This window comes from Sander lucioperca, chromosome 2 (genome assembly GCF_008315115.2).
Source record: "Sander lucioperca isolate FBNREF2018 chromosome 2, SLUC_FBN_1.2, whole genome shotgun sequence".
Taxonomy (NCBI): domain Eukaryota; kingdom Metazoa; phylum Chordata; class Actinopteri; order Perciformes; family Percidae; genus Sander; species Sander lucioperca.
In genome coordinates, this window is record NC_050174.1 from 3,567,437 (window position 1) to 3,582,928 (window position 15,492).

The 15,492-nt window shown below is 40.2% G+C and overlaps 1 protein-coding gene across 1 annotated transcript; it reads right to left on the reverse strand.

Annotated features, from left to right (window-relative positions):
* Positions 1-4,062: 4,062 nt before the first annotated feature.
* Positions 4,063-14,620, reverse strand: LOC116054319. Its single transcript, XM_031305827.2, has 11 exons — positions 14,332-14,620; positions 14,137-14,250; positions 13,141-13,335; positions 12,863-13,040; positions 10,107-10,290; positions 9,786-9,883; positions 9,211-9,606; positions 8,841-9,017; positions 8,288-8,475; positions 6,334-6,557; positions 4,063-5,263 (listed from the first exon to the last, which is right to left on the reverse strand). The coding sequence occupies exons 1-11, from the start codon at positions 14,413-14,415 to the stop codon at positions 4,660-4,662; spliced, it is 2,442 nt and encodes an 813-aa protein (XP_031161687.1). The 5' UTR covers positions 14,416-14,620; the 3' UTR covers positions 4,063-4,659.
* Positions 14,621-15,492: the final 872 nt, after the last annotated feature.

Genomic DNA, 15,492 nt, shown 5'->3' on the forward strand with positions numbered 1-15,492 from the left:
AAGTCTAATAAAGAATCATATTTTCCTCAGGAGTTGGTGAAAAAGGAGGAAAATACTGTTAAAAAGAGAGTGGAAATTAGACTAACATAAGTTTGCTCGATGTGTGAATAGGCATATGCCTATTCACCAACTTCATAAGGTAAAGTCAATGTGTTAATTAGAGTTAACAGCTAATTATGCTTTCTTATGTTACCAAATAAAATCAATGAATGCAGGTTGAAAGACTTGAAAGAAGAAAAAAAAACATTGCCTTACATTATCTACTTCAAGGTTTGTTTCTGCCTTCACAGCACAAAGGCAGAAAGCTTTTTTGGCACAAAACATTAAAAAAAAGAAAGATAAAAAGTCCTGCTTTTTCAGTGCAAAAGGAAAAGTTTTACAGCTCAAGTCAAGGATTCATGAGGGTCTTGCCCATTCAAATAATGAGTGATGACATATTAGGAACATGTTTTTGGGTCAAGCTGCATGTTAAGTAAACGCATTCGATATTTTCTTTGTGGCCACAGGTCTGTTACATTCATCAGTCATCTGAGGCACCATGTTATGCTGCAGCAGTTCACACATTTCCTGCATTAAGCATCTGTACAACTTATTTACAACACATCATAAGTCAGAGCATAGAGCACATTATTGCAGTGATGTCGTAAAACAAGATTCTCATATCTTTCCTTTCTTCTCCATAAAATGGTCATAATAATAATTTGAGAAGCAAAAGCGCTTCAACAGTGAACACAAAGTCTGAATCTTTCTGAAAGCCACATTAGATGTGGTAATTATTGCCAGTTCCTTACCCCGCGGAGCTGCAGAAAGACAGACGCTGCTGCCAAGGCAGAGGCATTGTTGTGGTGACATTTGAGTGGAGGATCAAACCGCTGATGAATAATCCATATTGAAAAGCTGCTCTTTCTGCCAAATGTCAAACAGCAGCAGGAGCCATTGTTCAAATAGCGGACTCTAAAACTTTTCATTCATCATCAATTTACAATTCTGTGTCAAACACTGTAGTGAATGCGGCAATGCAGGGCACACTGGACATACAGTTGTTTTGTAATCTGAAGAGTTTAGCATTACACTCACATAGCCTTCTGTTAGTTCAGTTTCTTCACTGATTCTGCCCTTTACTAATTTTTTCACCTAATGAGCATTTTTTTTGACTTGCTATAATTTATAATAAGATATAATCCCCTCATGATCCCTCATATTTAGCTTGCAACCCATTTTGTGGTTTGGAACCAGTGGTTTTACTGATGTTGGCTGTCCTGCCAATATAAGAAGAAGATACAACCGTAACTGTACTACTACTGTAACTGTAGCTTTGCATGCGTCATCATCACAGCAGTATGCAGTCTATAAATTGCTCTCCTATTCTGGACAATAAAAGGGGATCTGTTATGGAGAGACCCCACAAAGAGATCTCGCTGCAGCGCCATGGCTCACAAATCTAGAAACCTTCACTCATCCTCAGCCAAGCCTTTACCCATTCATCAAGTATGAGCCAACATCAACTTCCTGCTCCCTTCTCACTGTTTACTGTAACAGTTGAGAAGACATTAGAAGATCTTAATACTGCTGTAAATCAAGACCACATCATAGTCCTCTGTGAGCGCAGTTACCTGATAAGCTTTTCATTGACATAAACTTGCAGAGTGACTATCTTTAGCAAGCCACAAAGCCAGGTAATGTTTCAGGGCTTGCAGCAAGTCTCCATGAGAAAAAATATGTTTGAATTTAAAATGGCCCTTAAAGACATCTGATTTCGACAGACTAGACAAAACAAATTAGCGTGTGCATGTGGTCAGTACATAGCGGACTTAAATGGTCTCAACAGAGGGCTTGCTGTTCCGACAGAGGTCCACTGCCCCCGAGCTTCCGTAAACACATAAACACCACCTGGCTTTCCAAATGTGGGCTTAAATCAGGTCCATAGTACACAAACATTCATCCTGCTGCTCATCCATTCCCTCATGTCATACACTGACTCAGACTGTTCTCTTCATGGCACATGGATACAGTCAGTCCCAGCACACTTCACTCTTAATTTTGGTGGTGGTGGAAATGACTCAGTATGGAAGCCTCAATGCTGGTGTTCTGTTCAACCTTCGTCTATAACTAAAGGCTGTTTTGTCCCATGAAGTAGTTTTACTGTAATTATACATGTTATGCACATATACAGATGTTTCTTCAGAAGTGCTTGTCAGATGGTCGAATCCATCCAATAATAATGTAATATACATTTCAGCATAAACTACAAATATCAACCTCAATGTGGGATGAGAGGAAAAGAGGGGATCACCAAAGTCATCAGGCTTAATGAAGCTCAATGGTGTTTTAAGCCCCCGACGTCGACTTCAAGGCAGCGTTGCGACCGTCGACTTCAAGGCACCTAACCTTAACCCTAACCCTAACCTTAACCCATAACCATTGCCTAACCCAATCCTAAATAAACACCAAACACCCTTAATGAATGACTGTACAAAATGTAATGGTAATATTATAGTCTGGACCAAAATGGTGGACCAACCAACCGACAGACAAACTCACTTGAAAGTTAAAAAGGTTTTACCTACCTGTGTGTATCCAGAGCAAAATGATAACAAAGACATCAAAAGTTAATGGCTCTGCAAACAGATACTGAGCCTCTCCATATGCTGTAAGTGGAGGTCAATTGCATCACCCTCCCAGGGAAACTAAAGGAAGTCTGAATCACTGAACCTCCCATTAGGGTAAGTAAGCATTGTTCAATTTCATTCACTTTGTTTTGTTTCTGCCCGTTAATCACAGTCAAGAAACAAAATTCCCAAGACTTCCCTCTCTCCACTTTCCCTGTAGCACAGCATTATTTGTCTGAAACTTGACCCCTGTGTATCAGATTATCAGATGTACTGTATCTATGCTCCATTTAGCTGTAAAAAGGAGTAATTCCTTGTTTTACAAAGATAAAGATAAGTAACATTTCACCTATTATTCGTAAAGTTCTTATCAGCAAAATGTTGACGAATGAACCTAATTATTTCTGGGCTCTACAACAGTTGATAGTGCAGCACTGTTAACCCTCACTGTACAGCTAAAGCGCCAGGAGATACGAGACAGTGACCTACAAAGGCCTGAAAGGGGAAACTTTTTCTCGAGCAATCCTGTAAATTCCTAACAGATTGAGCTTCTGTGATTGAAGGCCGTGTTTTTGGAAGAGCAGTTGAAAGAAGCTGGTAACACTGCAGGATTTGTTTCAGGCCAAACACAGAAAACATTAACAGACGGACAATGGGGTCACTGATCAGAGTTTTACTTGTAACAGAGAAGCATGAAGGCCTTATCGAAGGAGTCGGTGAATTACAGTGCGGCTCTTGTTTGCCAGCTTATGCTCAGCCAGGTATGATGGTGTACCACTTAGTTTTGTGTTCAACCTACTACAAATGTGGCTGTTGAGATCTTACCGGATCAACAAACTTGGACTCTTTTTTATTGCTGATAACTAAATCTTACCTGTCTCATCTGCAAGATTTAAGACACAGAATCGACAAAATAAGACACCCCACACTAGACATTTTTTCTTTGCTGTACAGAGTTTTGAATGTACGCCACAACAGAAGCTTATTCAGTCTGATACAGCGGAACAAGACAACTTCTGCAGATGTAATCTTCAGGTGCGCCAGTCTCATTTATCTGTCATCCTCCCGGGGTTTTGGAGAGCATCTTTATCGGGGTTCCACAGACAGAAATTCGCAAAGACTGCAGATGAAATATGGAGGGATTGGTTTCAGCAGAGTCACTACTGGCAGCCCTGACAGGAGTAGATAATTACCACTTTGACAAGCTTTGATCACAGGTACAGTTATTCTCAGAATGTCTGTGTTGATAGAACAATGAGATGACGGCCTCAAAATTCAGATGAATTTGCCCCCCCCCCACACACACACACACACACACACACATACACACACACACACACACCATGCTTAGAGTCTGAATAGATGCTTTGTCTAGCACATGAAGAGAGACAAGAACAACAGAATAAGGGTAGTTGACGTGGCATGGCTTAGCTGTCCATAAGTCTTATTTGTATGTAAAAGTGGAGGAAGGGGGTCTCATGGTGGCTACTAAAATGTTCTGGGAGGGGGGAAAGTTGTGGGTAAGTCATCCATGACCTGTAAATACTGTGGGTGGAATGAATCACTTTGGTTTCTTTTTAGTCAGGAGGCAGCAAATTATTCAATAAAATGACACTGGAATCAGTTTTAGCAAAGTAGGAGGTGTGGAGTCAGGAGTGGTAATGCTGGTGGGAAGAAGAAAACCTCAAGGTTAAGATGAAACCTCACCACAAAGAAGAAAGGTTCAGTTCATTGAGATCTCTTTGAAAATCCATCCAGACCACAGTGCAGTCCTAAAGCAAACATACCTCCTACACTACCTGCCTGGGCTAAACTAAGATGCAGCATTTGTTAGCAGGGCCACCCACTTACAGGAAGGAAGAGATATTTGTGTGTGTGTGTGTGTGTGTGTGTGTGTGTGTGTGTGTGTGTGTGTGTGTGTTTGATGGTAAAAAAAAAAAATCTCTCTGACCTCAAAATGTAAACAAGGAATATTATGAATTCTCAAAGTCAGTGCTTTGTTTGTGTTACATAGATTCTCATTCTTTGTATTCTTCCACTCCTGCAGGATTCATTTATATTTGACCTCTTGATGTATCCTACTCATAAGTCCTGAACTGATGTTGTTCTCATGAAGGCTAAGGTGCATCAACGGTACCTGCGTCCTGCAAAGCAACGCGCCCATGATGTCGTTTCCTCCCACGTCGCTGATGCCATTCCTGTCCAGATCCACCTGCCGCAGACTCACGTTCTCTTTCAGCATGTCAGCCAGCAGCCTGACCCCAGGGTCTCCCAAGTTGTTCTCGTCTAGGTTGATCTGAGTCAGCGAGCTGTTTCCTTTGAGGCTGTCGAAAAGTTCCTTCCACGCCGCCAGATCGGCGCCGCTATTCTGCGCCAGCCCTAAGTACTGAAGATAAGAGTGGTGCCTCATGTATGATGCTAACACCTTTACCCCTTCGCTGCTCAAGCCATTTCCCCCAATATCTAGTTCCAAAAGCGCAAAAACACTGAAAGAGCTCCACCCAGTGGGGAGCTGCAGAAGCATATTCTGCTCTGATGGGAAAAGCATGGCCTGTTGGATGGCAGCAGCAGCTCTCGCTGTGTGCTCCTGCAGCTCAGCTATTCCATTCAACAGGGTCAGCAGTCCATGGTCACGCAGTTTGTTTCCAAACAAGCTGTAGAGAGAGAAAAAAGTGGTAACCATGGAGATTTATTCTGATTCCTCCAGGAACTGCTCACTTCAAAGGGTATGCCCACGCACCCTGATATTAAGTTTAACCTGTATGACAATTTTACATAAATGTGTTTTTTTCTGCTTCGAGGCCATTACATCTAATGGAAAGATTCTCCATGTCTTATGAATGATGTATACATATTTCCCTGTTATTGAATCGGACATATTTGTTATCTTTATTCAAAAGGAGGTCTAAGGATTTGAACAATTGCACACATGTTTGAAATTATGTATTCAGGGCTTATTGTTAAAATGTATACGTGGATTTTTAATGTCATTTGATAAATACTTCTGCTGTACACATTAAATGAATAGTTCAACATTTCTCGTTTGTTTAATCCATACAAAAACTGTGTGTAAACTACAGTTGGGGTTATGTGCCAGACTTTTTCTTGCCTGAGACCAGTAACTTCCCAGAGTATTTGCTGGTGTAGAGTGGTGCTAAACTAAGATAATCCAGCTTCTGGCTGTATAATTAATGGACAGAAAACAAAGTGGTATTAATCTATTCCATTAAACTATTAAATCATTCCTTTAAGCCCCACACTATTCTATTGATCTGTGTGTAATGCCCAGCTGTGCTTGTGCTGTATCTCACATATGTCAGCATGCACTGTAAATCTCTACATCTGTCAAAGTATCTGAATCAATGGCACAAAGACAAGCTCTTGCACTTGCTGTATTTCGTGGGGGAAAAGAAAATAACTCACAGAGGTAAGGCACTGGAGGCCTTTCTTATACACATAAAAGAGATGGATTGTGTAATTCAACAGTAAAGGGCTATGATTTTATTCTGCAACGAGGAGGCTGTCCTTGGATTAGCTGCGTCTTTTTACTGTCTCTTCAATTTTATTATGTTCTTTTCCAAAGTCCTATTCGAACACTTTTAAAAAGCTGATGTTCCTGGAACTGCTTGTTATTCAGTGTGTTTTCCAAATTCTGAAAAACATACCGGATTGTCATTCTTTTCCAGATTTTGATTATTGTGGATCAGTGGAACCTTGGACTTACTGTAAGCCTCTGATCTGAGGCTTCACTCTCAGAACGTCCAGCAGGATGTGGGCTCCATATGGGCCGATGAGGTTGAGGTTGAGGTTGAGCAGTGTGACCTTGGACAGGCTGCTCTTCAAGGCCTCCGCCAGGCTCAGCAGAAGGTCGTCTGTCAGGTCCGTGTTCCTCAGAACCAGCTGCTCCACCTCATCGGATGTGCTCAGCACCGTCATCATGGCGTGGAGCTACAGTCACAAACCATGAGAAAGTCATAGAAGTATCGGATGTTAGTTTTTGATTTGGTCTGCCTCAGTGCAAGATGTCAGTAGAAACTTTCCATTTTAGAGTTAAGACTTATCTTCAAAAGGTTATCTTATCACAAAAAAAATAAAAAATAAAATGATGGCGATGCATTTTAGAGTGTACCTACTGGGCTTTGGAAAGTCCACAAGGCCAAGGGACTATAAACAAATTGTGGGAAATGGTCTCCCACAGGAGAATGCAAGACTGTAAAAAGAAATGATGCAAGTATATCATCTAACAACCTTTTAACCTCGACAGCACGTTTTCCTAAAATACACAAATCCGATTTTGTTGCACACATACTTTGTTCCCTCATATCGAAATACATTTTCCATCACCGCCTCGAGAATAGAGTATTGCTGTTTGTGTGTGAGAGCAGCATAGCTCCAAAATGTGGCTGGGAATGAGATGTGAGTGGGACAGGTGCTGGAGGTTTTCTAAACACAGAGACTGGGTGAGAGTCCATAAAGACATATGGTCTGGCTGTCGGCCACATCCACTGTGCCACTTTGCTAGACCTTGAGGAATTTTTCAGGCGCTGTTGGAAGCTTTTTCATCATGATGGCTGCGACCGAGCCAAAAAGCCTGCCTGTCCCAGATAATACTCAGTGACCATTTGTTACAATCATGTGTGTATTAACCTCCCAATAATGGTCCTCTATGTTAGAATGGATTTTTTTGTGAATTAATCAACTTTTTATTAGTCAAATACATGTTGCATACCAATGAGATAATGCCCTTTCCCTGTTATTGAAGTAGTTCTGATGTTTTAGAGTTTTATATATAACATTGAGAAGTTGATGAAATTATGTAGTATACATTTTCATTTATATTATATTGTTTCTGCTGTTTCATTGTGGAAATCTTGTAATATAATCTTCCAAGTAAGGCTGAAAACTAAACAATGATCATCATGAACTAAAATGAATAATACTGCATGTAACTACTTGAAATGAAGGGGAAATGTATCACTTTAAATGACAAATTGTTTTTATATTAACAATACTGTGGTAGGAATGATTTCCTGTCGCTACAGGAAATCATTCCTACCACAGGCAATTAAACTTGTTAACACTTCATCAATGAGTGTGAGATAAGACTCATATACACCACAACTGCACTGAATGCACCTTGCACAACCTTGCACAATAGGTTTATCTACATCCTATCATTACTAGTGAAACAGTTGTACATTTTTACTCCCCAACTTGCACATTAAGTTTATCTATATCTATTGAAACAGTTGTACATTTTATTTCCAAATTGTATATATTTTAAATATTGCTCGTGTAGTATTCTATTATTATTTAATGTATATTGTTTCCAATTATTTTATGTTTTTTTTAATTATTATTATTTATTTTTTAATAATTAATTATTATTATATGTTTACTCTGTATGTGTGCTGTGTGTCTGATATTTTGCTGCTGCAACACCGTTATTTCCCATTTTTTGGGATCAATAAAAAATCTATCTATCTATCTATCTATCTATATTAACATTGTTTTTATATCATTTATAGCAATTAAATAACAATGTATAACACAAATGAATGCTGCTGCATAATGCAGGGATGTGTTTATTTCAATGGCTTTAATGCCAGTGTTTTAATGCCAAGAGTGTTTCTGGCAAAAACGTAGATTCACCACAGTAATTTGTGTTGGACACACACCTGCGCCTGCAGGTCTTGTTCTTTAACAGGCTCTTCTTTGCCAGTACTGTGGCTGGCAGTGTCCACTTCTTCCTCTGGCTCTCCATCAGGCTGCGGAACTGTATCACTTTCTGCACTGGGCTCCACATCCGAGCCTGGAGATTTGGGGCACGATGACAGCCTCTTCTGGAGCCGGCATCTCTCCAGGACTTGGCATACAAAGGGAAAACAAAACAACTTAGGCGCAAATAAAACTGTCTCTCCCAAAGCCAAGTGCACACAGTGATATTGATACCCACGGTTGATGTGAGAATTTAATAATAAAATCAAATATTCAGTTTGAGCATTTGTGTTCGGTTGAGAAAACTGATCTGCTGCAGTGAGATTTATGCATGCATATGTGTGTGTGTGTGTGTGTGTCTGTGTGAACAATGTCTGCATAACCTGTCCCACATGTAATCCATCTTCCTTCAAGCAGACATTGCTCAATGCGTCACAAAGTGTATTATGTAAATCAGTTACAGCACTCCAGGGGGATTCCAGTATGTCCCTACTGTGCTGTTTCTTTACTCACTGTTTGCCTTGAACCAGTTGTGTTTGTTTAGGTCCTGCTCCAACGCCGTGCTCATTTCCACACATTCTTCATAGAAGTCCTTCAGTCTTTCCCCATCTCTGCTTTTCCCATTTGATCCCAGCTCCTTCTGTTTCTCTCTGTTCTGCTTAGTCAGTGCTTCCTCATCCTGCAGTGAATCTTTAAAAAGAAAAACTCTTGGTCGTTCCCATTTGTTTCCCCCCACAAAGAATATTAAATGGACATGCCGCATGCAGATGAACTAAAGGTCAGCTGTATCTCCACTTGAAAGCGTGGAAGGTTTTTATTCTCCCATATTTCTTGTATATCTTCTCTTACAGGAATGAAAGCAGCTAAAAAAAACAGTGCTCACCAAGAACTTTCCTTGTCATGTTTGATCGCGGCTGCTCTTTCTGCGGCTCTGTGACATTGCTGGTTGGTTTCTGCTGCTTCTGTTCTCGTCTGTCAGACGATGCTTGGTCTTCACATTTTTCAGTCACTGTTGACCTGTGCGAGCCCTCCAAGCCCTTGCTGTCTTGTCCCTCTTCCCTCTTATTTCCAGCTGTTTTTCCTTTGCTCTCTTTCTGATTAGTTTGACCCTTGCGTTGTTTCTTCTTGGAAGTCTCTTTAATCCCAGCTACAGCAGGGTCTTCGCTGTCTGTAGATCCTCTGCTGCCTTGCTTGATATGTTTTCTTGTTCTCCTCCCTGATTTCCTCTCGGGTTTGGCTGGGATAAACAGAGGGGATGATGGACACGACTCGATGGTGCCTGCATTGGAGACATTAGACACAAAAGGAGAAGAGAAAGTATAAAAAATGCTTTGTGGGACATTTTGTCTTCAAACTAGTCCATTGAAATCACGGACTGGGCCTAATGTCAAAAAAATGTTGATGAATAAGCTTTAGGAAGTAATGGAAAATTGAGACACTCATTTCCAGGCTTTGTACCATTGCCAGGGCTCTGCTCTAGAGGGAGAATTAAGTTGTCTTTTGTGCCGTTGTTCAGCTGCTGGCTGGAGCTGTATTTGTTTCGGAGACTTGTGCATCTGAAAAATATGAAAAGTGTTTCATCATGACTCACATTACCTCCCCGGTACCACCACCAACACCCAACACCATTCCCTCATGTCATGCAATATGCACCCTTTTCCCTTCTGTGTCAATCCACAGTACATCATATCTTCAGAGAAATGGGTTTACCAAATCAGTTTTGACATGGTACTAATTTCACATTTTCTGCCGATGCTGTCCCAGAGGATGAAATCTGACCTGTAACAGGGTATGCCACCAGCCAGCCAAGCCAATCTGAAGCAGCTCTTCCTGCCCTGCTGGAAGCCGGGAGCGTAGCGGTACTCGCAGCACGAACTGATTCTGGCCACCATGATGCTGTTAACGTACAAGGTGGCACTGAAGGGGAAACCTCTGTGTCTCTGAGAGACAAACTGAAACTGCTCTAAAAGGTACAAGGAGAAAATATTAAGTAATGCTGAAGGTTGAAGATGATTTGATAGATGTAACAGATTCACCGTGGTTATCTGACTTTGTTTGGATCACGTTGCCATGGACGTCAACAGGTTCAGGTTTTCCTTGTGATCTAAGCTCATGGTGCTGTGAGACACACATACATCAGTGGTTTCTAATGTTTTTGGCTTGTGACCATTGATAGCCATGTGCAACCTATTGTAACAGGTTGCATATTAGAGGTTGAAATCGCTTTGTGGATTTGAGTTTTCTTAATTCCGTTCCCTTCACTGCTTTCGTCTTCAGTTTAGTTGTAAGTTGAGTGTGCTGCTGGTTAAAACTGCCTATGCACACACACTGATGATACGTTAATAGCTCAGCAATCACCTATATGCAACAGGAGTTATCACATCCAGATTGTTTGTATGGTTTTCGGTAAACTCAACGTACTGTACATCACTGTTAAGCTGACAAAATTAAGTCACGAGTGAGTGGAGCTCCGATGCTAAAGTGAAAATGATGATTCAGAATCGTCAGTTCAGCTTGACGATTTAGTGTTAATGATTTGTTCATACATGTACTGAACACCTGTTATGTCTATGAGCTATAAGCACTACAGTACACTTGAAAAGTGATGTTTCCTACTAAGATTGGTATATTTCAATTTCAGGCTTGAAGAGGTAAAAAGCTTCTGAGGAAAAAAGCCAGAAAAGAACACATTATTTTTTCTGTTTTTGGGGGTTCCTGCGTCCCCCTTCTGGAAAACAATATATCACGTTATTTTTTAAAAAGGAACCAAATCAAGACCAAAATCCAACTTTTTCTAGTTCCATTTCCATCTAATATCTGATATCCATCTAAGATTCTGTTTCCACCGTTATGAAGGTGAATGAATTTGTGTTTGTGGTGCTCACAGCATTGAGCAATGACTCTGGATAATCTACAGAACACACTGTCAAAATCTTTCCGAGCTAATATTTCTTCTTTAATGATTGATGAAAACTGTTCTCAACAACCATCCTTCACACCAAAGTCACATACAGTACCAATGTAGCCAATATAGGTATGTAGTGTAGAGTACACTATATATAGTGTCAAATCAATGCAATAAATGTCAATTAAAAACTAAATATAAAGTCATAACAAATATAACTTTGCTGAATCCTATATATACTTGTTTGAATGTGTTATTGTGTCTTTTGTTTTATTCCTTCAACTTATAGAGCTACAGAATATTTTGTAAACAGATCACAAACACACAGTTCCAAGCAGAAATCCATATCCTCTTTTTTGTACATCTCCCCGACATTGTGATTCCCTCCCTCTCTGACAGCTGTACAGTGTGAATCATCATGTACCAGCTGCAAAGAAACAACTTGTCTTGTCTACTGACTTTTTTTAATTTTATGTGATGTTAGTTTATCAAGTCACACATCAGCTTTTCTATTCTTCTTATTCTACTCAAATACTGCCTCGGGCTAACATCCTTTTTTACAAGTGGCTTTGAGTAATTAAATGTGTGAAAAGACAGAGAAGCATTTACACCTAATCACAATCGCCTATTATTCTTGTCTTGTTTAATGGGGGAAAACACCTTATTGTTTCCTATAGATGAAAATAAAATAAAAATTAAAAGACATTTAAAGGTACACTGTGTAGTGTTTTAAGTATTTTATTAGCTAAAATCAATGTCTTCATTCATAAATATAACCTCATTGGTGTAAAATGATCTCTGCCAATGATCCTACTTATCCTCGTAAGCGAAAAATTTCTTATCTGTATTTACATTGGACGGGTAAGTCCAAGGAGGCTTCCATGTCGTTCCGCCATTTTGAAAAACTATAATCGCTGAGAGGGACATAAAGCACTAGCCTACCTGTCTAGCTAATCCACAACGTGTTTTCATTCAGAGCCAGCATCACGTGACTGAAACCAGCTGAAACGGAGAAGGCGATCAGTGAGAGGCGCTTGTCACACCCCCGGCAAATTTGAAAGCCTGCACTGCACTTTAGTTAAATAATGGAGGCTCATACTTATGCCGAGCCACAGGAGAAGGAATCCTCGTCGCCAAAAAAAGCAAAAAAGGGAATTAAAAAGGCAACATGACCGGCGAATTCAAAACACGACGGTAAACATCGGGGTAACCTTTCCCAGGTGGAAAGAGCTAATGAAGGAGAAAGACTTTCAAAGGGATGCTGAAGTTGCCGGCTTTCTTCTCGACAGGTAAGTCAACGTTACGGTCTAAATTACAAGGATAATTACTACATGCTCACACTAATGATTCAATGCAGTTTGCAGTTTGTTTGAAATAACGAACCTCATCACCTGAAAGAAAACTTGATGAATAGCTTCTTGGTACATAACGGCTACCGTAGTTGCAACACGCATTTGAAAAAGCGAGGCGCTAGAGAGCACTATTTGTCGTTGAATGCAAAATACAATTTCAACGCTAGATGGGAGAAATTCCTACACAATGTATCTTTAAAGGCAGAATTATATTATAAGGGCTAAATTCTCTTTTGTGCGTATTCTAGCAAAACAGCTGCAAATTTCACAGCTCCTACCTCCTGGAGTCACCACGCCTTTGAAGACACAGATATTCTCCCCTCCGTTGACTTGCTGGAGTACTTTCAGCTCGTCCTGACCTGACCCCAACCCTGACCCCCGACGGCCTTGTCCTAGGTAGGTCATTGTCACGGTGACATTGGATTTCTTTGCCTCTTTTTGTGCCTTTAGGTTACTCTGATATGTAGAGAGAGAACGGTGGAAAAAGCAAAAAGGTTTGACTTTGAAAAGAAGTTTCAAAACTGTTCCACTGGAAGATAAACAGATGTGAGATTACCTGTTTTTTAGGGTGACCTCCAGTTCTCTGAGAGGCAACTGAGGAGAAAGATCCTCTTCTTTTGTCGTACAGGTAAGGGCAGGACTGACTCAGAGACCCTCCCATTGACTTTAGACTTGACGGCTTCGTTGTGATGGCTGGGAGGTAAACATCATCTTTACCACTTCTGCTAGGACGGGCTGTTGCATCATCCAGCTATGTTGGGTAAATGCAATAGTTAAATAGGTCAATCCATCTTACATTACATTCAACCGTAATGTAAACCCTAATAACCCTCTTTAACAGCGCACAAAGCATAGTTTATTCGTTATGAGTGCCACATGTAAAAAAGGATGTAGAAGAGAGAAACACAAAATCTGCCTTTTTTTTAATTCTTAAAGTGCTCATATTATGCTTTTTGGCTTTTTCCCTTTCCTTTGTGTTATATATCTTTTTTGTTCACGTTATAGGTTTACAAAGTGAAAAAGCCCAAAGTCCACCCCAAAGGGACTTACCATCTTCCAGAGAAAACACTGTTCACAAACTGCTCCAAACAGCTCTATTGTAGTCCAGCCTTTACTTCCATGACAAACGTGCGTCACTTTGTAACACACGTTATAATGCTCGCCTAGCTGCTAGCATGGAACGCCCTCATACTCTGCTTCTGACTGGCTGGTAGTCCTTACCTAACTGCGCATGTGCGACTCCCAACAAAGATGGAATGGAAGTGAGATGTCTCAATACTCAGGGTGAAAAGAGGAGCTGCAGCAATGTGCAGTACAACAAAAATATGGTGTTTTTTTAAATTAAACCATGTAAACCTATTCTGATATAACCTCTAAATACAATTATGAAGCTGAAAATGAGCATAATATGAGCACTTTAACTGTTTTATATTAAATAAGAGCTCCCAGCCTGTAATAAAGTGAATCCATCCCTCCCTGTAATAATAATAATAATAATAATAATAATAATAATAATAATAATAATACACTCTTCAAAAAGCTGAAAGCTGACCTTGTAGATCTCCACAGTGTCAGGATTCTCCAGGACGAGGAGTTTGCTCTTCGCTCTGATCAGGCTTGCGATTGAGTGGATCATTTTAGCATCTCTACCAGGCTGAGCTGGAATCTGTAAGTTAAGCAACCATTAATGAAGCTTTGGAGCTAAAAAGTCAGACATGGCTCATAAACACGCTAATTAGAAACGTACAGGAGTATCTCTGTCTCCTCCGTGGATCCCCCTGTAAAAGAGATCCTGGAGGAGAGCCTGGCTGTTTCTCCTGATTCTTCTCATTAAGTCCTCCTGATAAAGAAAGAGAAGAAAATATGTACAGTCCTTAAATACATTTTTTTTTTTAATTTTAGTTTAGGATTTCATTTGATGCTTTTATACAGAGTTGCCTGAGTGAAGAAATGCTTACATGTATAGATCCCACAATTACAGGGTAAGCAAATGGCAGTGCTCTGCTGATATTTTTGTGAAGGGGAAGATTGAGACCACTTCAAAAACATGCTTTTGAAGACATGCTTTTACATTACCAAGGCAATACCTTATCCTGCTAATTATTAAAGTGATTGTGATTCAAAGGTCTAGAATCAGGTTAATATTAACCCATAATTCTCTTATTACTGAGCTATAATGTAGTGCTAGTGGATAATAGAGCATTTTTTTTTTTTTATCAGATTGAGTAGAACATGTCGGATATAATTCAGTCTGGCAAGGATGATGTAAAGTACTGAGATGAAAGTGTATAGGTGAAATTATAGGTCTTCTACTTTTCATTGGAGTTGTATACGGTAATTCAATAAGGCACATCTGCCTTGGTTGGGGTTTCAATTCCCACCTGGGACTCACGTGTTCAAAATAAAATAAATCCCACTTGGGGAAACTGAAGATGAACGTAATCTTTTCTTTTTTCCACTGTAAACTAACAAGCCTCCATTGTTCCCTTCACAGCCTGTCAGTGACTTACAGTATCTGTAACCTAATCACTTCATCCGTGGCCATGTCATCTGCTGGGCTGAGTACTTCTGGGAGAGGAGGCAGCCGGCAGACAGCCATGTCCTGAGATTAGTAGCCTATGTATGCATGAGTGCACCTCAGCCTCAGACGGTAAATAGCAAGAAATATGGGACTTTGGTGGTAAAGAAGTGTTTGAAGTTTGTTGTAACTCCCGAAAACTTTCATTTTAAGCACTTTACTGCAGTTACCACACTCTTTCTTGCACCCTTTAGTGGCTGGAAAGAGAACAAACTTTTCTACCAGTAGGCTAAATAGACCAGCATGTGTTTGTGACAAACCCTGAGCTGCAATCTAGTCTCTCTTCAGTTTCAAAGCTATAATCTTAAAGGGTAACTACCATTTTGTTTG